Raw genomic sequence first — 9,361 nt, 5'->3', positions numbered from 1 at the left:
CACAGGAGTGTGCCACCCTTCTGCAGTGGGACTGAAGAGGGAGGGACTGCGGGGTCGCGTGGAAAGTGGAAAATCGAACGGACCTTCTTTTCTAACGTGTGGAGATGAAAAGAGAGGTCTTGGATTTTCGACAATTTTCGACTTCGGACGGCCCTGGAGCTGGAGCCCCACTACAAATTTCAGAATCTCTTGACACACTCATCAGAGGTCCTTCCAAAGAATACGCTCCCCGCCCACCCCCACTGCAGTACTGCAGCATCAGCAAACTTTGTTCTAAGACGAACGACGCACGCACAGCGAAAGTTTTGCCAGTGCAACAGATGTTATGGAACAATTATGTAACGAAGCTTAATAAACAATCCTGCACTCTAACAAACAATCCTCGAAAGGTAAAGTACACATTTTTGCTCTAATGTTAATTAAACCCTGAAATTTTGAATTTCCTGACAATGCAAACACCGCTGATATTTTAAGATAAAGACATTTATTAGAAAGTGAACGTCATTTCGTCAGTGATTATTTTCCTTTCTACTGAAGAAGACTCTAGACAAATTTTCAGTTTTAAGGGTATAGTTTTAAGTTGATTTATTATTTATTTATGCTTATTAACAATATAGTAGAGTGTAGTGTTCAAGGAGAAGAAAATGTTTTTGAAAAATCTAAAGATCAATGGTAAATGTAAAAATAGAGTTGTTTGTTTTGTTGATGCCTTCAACGTTAACGCCTTACATTTTTTGAGTAAGGTGTGATGCAAAGTAATTTACGTTACTCTAGGATATTTTATGATTTTTTAAAATTTTATTTATACTAAATTATGTGTCATGATAATCAATTAGGGATAATATTTTCATTATAATTAGGGTGACTTAGGTTTAATAGAAAAATAAGAAAAAATTATCCCAGTTTTCAACCCCTAATTTCCCCTGTATCACTAATACAATTTAACTTAAGGCGCGTAATTTAAAAATCAGGATTTCTACAAAATACCAATTTTTGATATTCCCTAACTTTCCTTGACTTTTCATGAAGCAATTTATAATTTTCCACGACTGTTCTAAACTTTCCATGTAGGTTAAACTTTCAGCCAAAGAAATTAATGTTCAAAGAAAAAGACGAATTTTCAACAAAATGCATGAATTTTCAACCGAATAGTTAAATTTGTAACCAAAGAAATTAATTTTCAATTATATTGATGAATCTTGAATAAAAAAAAGTGAATTAAAACTAAATAGTTAAGTTTTATATTTACAGTGAAAAAAATGGTTTTTCAAACATAAATTAATTTTTATAAAAAAAAAACGTATCTTTAAAGAAACAAATACATTTTTGTACAAAGGACTACATTGTCAAAAAAAGGTGAATTTTTCAAGAAGAAGTTTATTATTCTATCGCAAAAGACAAATGTTCTGCAAAATGCGTGAATTTTTAACCGAATAGTTCAACTTTTACATAAAGAAATTAAGTTACAATTGTAATAATGAATCTTCAATAAAAGAAATAAATTTAGGATCAAATAGTTGATTTTTTGACCATCAATATTATTTTTCTACCAAAAATTACGAATTTTCAACAAGACTTCAATTTCAACCAAGAAAATTAATTTTACCAAAAATCAGATTTTAAACAAAATACATGAATTTTAATCCATGAAAGAAATCAATTTGGAAACCAAAATCAAATGGTTATATTTCCAATTCAAAAAAATTGATGTTCAACCAAATAGTTTAATTTTCGACCATAAAGATTATTTTTCTTTCGAAAAAGATAAATTTTCAACCAAGAAGATTATTTTTTTACTGAAAAAGACCAATTTTAAACAAACTACATGCATTTTCAATTGAGGAAATTAATTCTCAAACAAACAGATGAATTTTTCACCAAGAAGATTAAAATACTACCAGAAAAGGCAACTTTTCAACAAAATTGTTTAATTTACAACAAAAAAATATGTATGTATATATATATATATATATATATATATATATATATCTTCAATTAAAAAAAAAATGAAACTTAAACCAAATATTTTTATTTTCGATCATAAAGATTATTTTTCTAACAAAAAGTATAAATTTCCAACAAAATACATGACTTTTCTGCCAAGAAATACGAAATAATTAGATTTATAATAAAGGAAATGATTTGTCAAATAAAACGGTGAATTTTTCTCTAAGAAGTTTAATATTCTACCACAACATTTTTTTTATTTGAAACCAAAAACAAATGAAACACATGAAAATTGACGTGAAGTGAAGAAAAATAAAATGGTAAATCTTCCACTAAAAACTTTCTAATAGTGTGGAAATGTTATTTTAGACAAGAAGAAAATGACTCAAAATATTTTAATTTCAGAGAACTTTTTACATTTTTTACATTTAGAAACTGAAAAAAATTATTTGTGTTATAAAATTTCATTAATGGCATCAATTTAATTTAATTTGCATTTTTCTTGATGCAATTAAAAAGTATATTTGCGAAGCTTAGTACGTGCAAATCAAAAAATGGCCAGATGGAAAAAATAATGAAATGAAATAACTATTTAAAAAATGGTTTCCAGACCTATGAAGATTTTGGATCGTTTTATTTTAACTGAAAAAATACATCAAATCGTATTTTGAGATTACAATTCTATTATTTTCGACCTAATTTAGATACATAAATTTTCTTTTCACAACAAAATTACACTTATATTTTTTGCCATTTTTTATATAAATTTGATCTTCTATAATAAAGATGTCTTCCTTGAGCAGAAAGTTGAAAAAAATTGCCAAAAATAAAAAAGGTGCAATATTCTCAGAATTAAAAAAAAAATAAACAAGATTTTCTGCGAAAACCAACTTTTTTATATATTTTTTTCAATGCAGATGAAAAATTATGTTAATATAAGGAAGACTTCCGATTAGTAAAGCTTACCGGAAAGCTGAAACAAAATTAAAATATCTAAATGAGGTCAAAAACTAGAATCTCAGGTAGCCGTTGGACCTGGAAATTTATGTGGCCGAGAAAACCCAAAAAATGACTGAATTTATTTTTTGGCCGGAAATTTGACAAATTTCTAGACAAAAAATCTGTCCAAGTTTGATTTCAACAGTTTAAAAAAATAGTTAAATTTTTATCTTTTTCCATTCTGATATCATTAAGTTTATAACTTTAAAAACTACACTGTTTGAATTTGAAAGCTTAGTATTTAAACCAATGTAAACGCCTGATTGAAACTTTATAAAATATTTAAATATTCATTTTAAAAATATTTGTTTAATCTATAATTTGAAAATTTGAAATTTTTCAATTAAGAAAAAGAACAGTTTTAAATTTTAAACTTTACTATTTTTAAATGTTCTATTTAAAGAATTTTAATTGTTAAGTGTAATTGTTGAATTTTCTTGTATAAATAAATATTGAAGACCTATTATTCCTAGGAAAAATTCGAGTAAGTTGAAGAGATATTTAGAAGTTTTGAAAAGGTTTAAAATTAATGAAAAATTTGAAATAATTTGAAACAGAATATATGGATTTTATATATGGATTATGAAAGTCTTCAAAACAATACACAATATTTTGTTGAGAACCTAAGAAACTTGAAAATGATTTTTTATTTTGAATCATTAATTTTAAGAGAATATTTAAAATGATTTCCAAAATTGTCAAAAATGAATCTGAGTGATTGTAATCAAATTTTTCTAACTTTTCCGGATTTTTAAACAAAATTTGAGGAAAAATTCGAATTATCTTCAAAGAAGTTTAAAAGTCCTGAAAAAATAACAAAACTAATTTAAAATTTTAAAAAATGTAAAACAAGATGTAGATTTTTTAATATTTCGAAATACAATTTTGAAGTTTTTTTAAAAATATTTTTAAACTATTTAAAGTTAAAGTAATTCAACTTCTAATTTAAGAAGTGTTGGTTTATACAAAAAATGTAATCGTTACATTTTTTATTTTTCTAGGTTAAAATGGCTTAAAATGATTATCAGCTTAGTTTTTATTACTTGAAATGAAAACATACTTAGCTTTACAGTTCGAATTGTTTAAATTCATTGAATTTGGCAAATGTTTACGAACCGGGAAATAACCGGTAATCTTTTTCTTTGATTAAAGCGGCTACCACGAGTTTTAATGAACAAATCGTGGAATTAAAAAAAAAAATGGATATCAGGATTTAAATATCCGTAACTTTTTGCAGCAATTTTTTTTCTCAAATCAGAAATATACGTGTTTTCCAATTTTCTCTTGCAAACAGCATATTTCGTCGATGAAAGATTCTGCGACTTTAAGTGCAGAACTTTTTGAGTGTATGAACTTTTTTAAAACTAGTTTTATTATTTTAAATTTGCAAACTTTGTAATTTGGAATTAATAATAGTGTAAAATAAAAAAAGTTTAAACATTATAAATCTGAAATTATTTATTAAATTACATATGTTGAAATATCATTTTTGTGTTCGAAAAATTTTTCAAATAAACAAATTAAAATCTATCTAAAGTTTTTGGGAATTCAAAATGACGTATAAAAAATGTTATTACAAAAATTAACGCTGCGGTTACGCGTTCTTTTTTTTAAGTAACGGTAACGCGTTGCAAATTTTAAAAAATTGACGGTAACGTTGATGCATTACTTTTGACTGGTCATTTTTCAAAGACTGATTAAATGCTGTATACCGTACCAAATTTTCTAATTTTATTCTCTATTTTGTGAAAAATAACAAAAGCTTCATAGCATTTTTGAATAAGGCTACATCTAGCATCATTTAAGGCTTTAAATTTTTAAATCTCAAAAAACAGAACTTAATTTTTAATAACAAATTATAATATAAGGTTCACATCTCAATTTTAGATCATTATGAAATTCCTATTAAGTTCAGGAGTGAAAAATTAGATCAGATTATAAAAAATTTATGTACGAGAATTTGTCATTTTTTCAGTTTCTATGAAGGTGTAGTTTGCATCAAGATGGAAGTTAATCATAAAATCGAAATTGAAAATCACGGTGGAGATGGTGTCAGTTGGAGTGATAGTATCGCAACCGAATTCATAGATGGGAACTGGTGTGACTCGCCTTTAAAAAAAGAACCAACGTATCTAATGAAAGAATCTGTTACTCCGATGCCAGCATTTGAAGAACAGCAACAACTGCAAAACAGCATACCTTATCAACAACTTATGCACACTCTGAAGGGTCCCAGTACTGTTGATCAGCAAAACCAAATAATTCACCTACTCAAGAACAATCCTTCACTGATGTCTACGTTTAAAAAACAAAAACAGGTATGGGATCGTCCATAAAGTACGTTATCACTTTTCTCTGGGGGGGGGGGGCAGTCAAAGTAAAGTTTTCTCTCTCTCTAAAAGTACGTATGGTAAAGTTTTTTGTACGTTTCCAGATGATGAATGTTTTTGGTAGAAAATTAATATTTTTGTTTGAAAATTTATGCTTTTAGTTGAAAATTCACTTTTCTTTTTGTTGAGAATTCTTGAATTTCATTAAAAATTAAAAAAAATTCTTTCTTAAAAATTCAACTTTTTGGTTAAGAATTCTTAAATTTGACTGGAAATTCTTCTTTGTTTGGTAATGAATTGTTTACAAATTTATGTTTTTAGTATAAAATTCAACTTTTTGGTTCAGAATTCTTAAGTTTTATTTAAAATTCGTCTTTTTTTGTAGTAAATTAATCTTTCTATTTATAAATTAATCCTTTTTAGTTGAAAATTCAACTTTTTGGTTAAGAATTTTACAACTACATTTTAATATTGAACTACTTTCTTAAAAATTAAAAAAATGTTCTTAAAAATTCTAGTTTTTGGTTTAAAATTCTTGAATTTTATTGAAACTTCGTCTTTTTTGGTAGTAAATGAAGCGTTTTGTTTAAAAATATTTTTTGAGTTGGAAATTAAACTTTTTTTTTTAATTTCATCTTTATGGATAAAAAATTGACAACTCGGTTTGAAAGCTGAACTGCTTTCTTAAAAATTAAAAAAACTCTTTTTTTTTTAAATTCAACTTTTGGTTTAACATTCTTAATTTTTGTTGAAAATTCGTTTTTTTCGGTAGAAAATTAATCTTTTTGTTTAAAAATGCATCTTCTTATGTAAAAATTTAACAACTCGGTTTTAAAGTTGAACTAATTTCTCAAAAAGTTGAAAAATGTTCTTTCTATCATAAAAATTCCACTTTTTTGTTGGGAATTCTTGAATTTTAATGAAAATTCGTCTTTTTTATAGTAAATTAATTTTTTGGTTCCAAAATTTATTTTTCTTAGTTAAAAATTTATTTTTTTGGTTGAAAATTCTTGAATTTTGTTGAAAAATTAGTTTTTTGGTTTAAAACTTTATCTTTTTGGTTAAAAATTTAACAACTAAGTTTTAAAGTTGAACTACTTTCTTAAAAAGTTGAAAAAAATTCTGTCTCATAAAAATTCCATTTTTTTGGTCAGAATTCCTTAATTATATGGAAAATTTGTATTTTTTGGTAGCGAATTAATCTTTTTGTTTAAAATCTTTTTTTTTTATTTGAAAACTCTACTTTTTGGTTAAGAACTTTTAAATTTTGTTAAAAAATGTTCTTTTTTTAGAAAAAAATTAATCGTTTGGTTTAAACATGTATATTTTTTGTTAAAAATAACAGCTAGGTATTAAAGTAGAACTACTTTCTTGAAAAATAAAAAAGAAAATTATTTTCTAAAAATTCAACTTTTTGGTTGCGAATTCTTGAATTTTCTTGATAATTCGTCTTTTCTGGCAGCTAATTAAACTTTTTATTTAAAAATTCTTTTTTTTAGTTTAAAATTCAACTTTTTGGGTGAGAATTTTTGAATTTTTTTGAAACATTATCTTTTTGGTTAAAAAATTCGTATTTTTTGTTAAAAATTTAACAACTAGGTTTTAAAGTTGAACTACTTTCTCAAAAAATTGAGAAAAATTTCTGTCTTTTATAAAATTTCTGTCTTTTATTGAAAATTCGTTTTTTTGCAGTAATTAATCTTTTTGTTGAAAATTTCATCTTAGTTAAAAATTCATTTTTTTGGTTGAGAATTTTTGAATTTTTTTTTAAATTCACTGTTTTCATGAAAATATTTTTCTTTTTTTTTTAAATTCAACAGCTAGGTTTTAAAGTTGAACTAATTACTTAAAAATTTTAAAAAATGTATTTTCTAAAAATTCAACTTTTTGGTTGAGAATTCTTGAATTTGATGGAAAATTCGTGTTCTTGGGTATAATATTAACTTTTATCATAAAAATTTCATATTTTTCATTTGATAATTCAACAAAATTCGTTACCTTTTAATGTTTCAACATTATTATTTTCTATTAAAAGTTTAACTATTCCATTTTTTGTTGAAAATGTTCCTTTCATAGTTTCAAAATTCAATAATATCTGGATTAACTGTCACATAGAATTAAATTAGGTACATTTCAACACATACTCCTAATACCACTTTTTTAATTTTAATCGTTAATTTATAAACGAATTTTATCATTCACCACACAGTCCCGTAGACAATATGGGCATATTAGCAACTTGAATCGCTATAAATACAAAAAAATAGTATAAACGTAAAATCGGGGTTTACTTAAATAATACGTTACTTTCGGGATAGGGGGGGGGGGGGGATAACGAAATCAACGGTTGTCGCCATAAAATGTTTCTATTGAAATTCGAAAAAAGATAAATATTTTTTCCTTAAAAAGAAAAGAAAAACATTTTACTTTTTTTGGACAAAAATAAAAAAGAGGAAAGAAAAATGAGAAAGCAACTAACCAAATTCACTTTCTTCTCTTTTTATTTTTTTTGTCTTTTATATTTTTACTATTATGAAATCACAATAAAATAAACAGTTGTGAAAAATAGTCACCAACTTTTCGGCACTCATACAGCATTTTTATCAAGGCAAACAAAATTTAAAATAAAAAAATACCCACGATGCTCTCTTCCTGACACCCGAACATCAATTTTGTTTTTATTCTCGGGTATCAGGAAGAGAGCGTCGTGGTTTTTTGCTTTTCCTACTTGCTCGGGTATTTTTGTATTTAAATTTTTTTGCCTTGATAAGGGTGTCGTATGAGTGACAAAAAGTGGGTGATTATTTTTTACAACTGTTTTTTTTGTGTTTTGATAATAGTTAAAATAAAAAAGACAAAAGAAATAAAAAAAGAGAAGGAAGGGGATTTGGTCGGTTGCCTTCTCATTTTTCTTTCCTCTATTTTATTATTATCCAAACAAGAAATATTTTTCTTTTCTTATTTAGGAAATGTTTTTGATTTTTTTTTCAAATTCCAATAGAAACGTTTTATAGTTGTCCAAATTTGGTTGTTGCATTCTTAATTTTGTTTTCAGGAATTCTGCACATTAATTGGATTATTGGACGCTAAATAGGATTATAAATTTGATTTTAGTCTTATTTAAATTTCTTCAATTTTTATATTTTAATTATTTTTTACTTTATTAATTTTTTTCAGCAACAATCTAGGATGAATGGTGTTATAAACCCTATGGGTCCTAGCCAAGTACAACAGCTACCTAATTTGCAGCATATGTATCCTCAACAACCGCAACATCACCAACCGCAGCAACCACAATCTGCAGAGGATCCTAGGGTGCAGGAACATCAATTTCAAGGTCACTCGAGAGTGACACCTGGTGTACAGTTTCCTCAACAATATGGAGTTCCGGGTGGACGGGCAGGTCAAGTTGGTGCAGAAAATACTTCATCGGTACATAATAGAGCCTATGATCAACTCATAGACTCTTTGAAAAGAGCCACGACTGTTGCACAGCAAAAAAAAATACTTCAGACGCTCAGGAGCAACCCTTCACTGATGGCTGTATATTTAAACAAATGCAAGGTATTGAGAATTAATTAAAAATTTAACAACTAGGTTTTAAAGTTGAACTACCTTCTTGAAAATTAAAAAAACAAAATTTCTTTTTTATAAGTTAAAATTTTTGGTTGAGAATTCTTGAATTTTATTGAATATTCGTCTTCTTTGGTAGTAAATTAATCTTTTTGTTTAGAAAAAATTATTTTGAATGTGGTTGAAAACTTCATTTTTTCAGGAATAAATTAAACTTTTTATAATTTCATCTTAATGGATACAAAATTGACAACTCGATTTGAAAGTTAAACTGCTTTTTGAACTTTAATGAATTCTTGAATTTTGTTGAAAATTCGGTTTTTTTTCGGTAGAAAATTAATCTTTTTGGGTAAAAAATCAACAACTCGGTTTTAAAGTTGACTAACTTTCTCAAAAAGATGAAAATGTATGTTTCTTTGATAAAAATTCCACTTTTTGTTTTAGAATTCTTGAATTTTAATGAAAATTCGCCTTTTTTGTAGTAATTAAATTTTTTTGTTTTAAAATTCATC

At 25.9% G+C, this 9,361-nt stretch overlaps 1 protein-coding gene across 1 annotated transcript in view; it reads left to right on the top strand.

The window, feature by feature from the left end:
* Positions 1 to 250: 250 nt before the first annotated feature.
* Positions 251 to 9,361, top strand: part of LOC117169160 (GATA zinc finger domain-containing protein 10-like) — a 31,179-nt gene continuing 22,068 nt past the window's right edge. The window contains exons 1-3 of the mRNA XM_033355374.1: positions 251 to 389; positions 4,922 to 5,264; positions 8,454 to 8,840. Of these exons, the coding sequence (XP_033211265.1) occupies positions 4,950 to 5,264; positions 8,454 to 8,840 (702 nt within the window). The 5' untranslated portion in view covers positions 251 to 389; positions 4,922 to 4,949. The remainder of the gene's footprint in view (positions 390 to 4,921; positions 5,265 to 8,453; positions 8,841 to 9,361) is intronic.

Source organism: Belonocnema kinseyi, chromosome 3 (assembly GCF_010883055.1).
Source record: "Belonocnema kinseyi isolate 2016_QV_RU_SX_M_011 chromosome 3, B_treatae_v1, whole genome shotgun sequence".
In the NCBI taxonomy this organism is placed as follows: domain Eukaryota; kingdom Metazoa; phylum Arthropoda; class Insecta; order Hymenoptera; family Cynipidae; genus Belonocnema; species Belonocnema kinseyi.
This window is presented reverse-complemented; position numbering and strand designations above follow the sequence as displayed.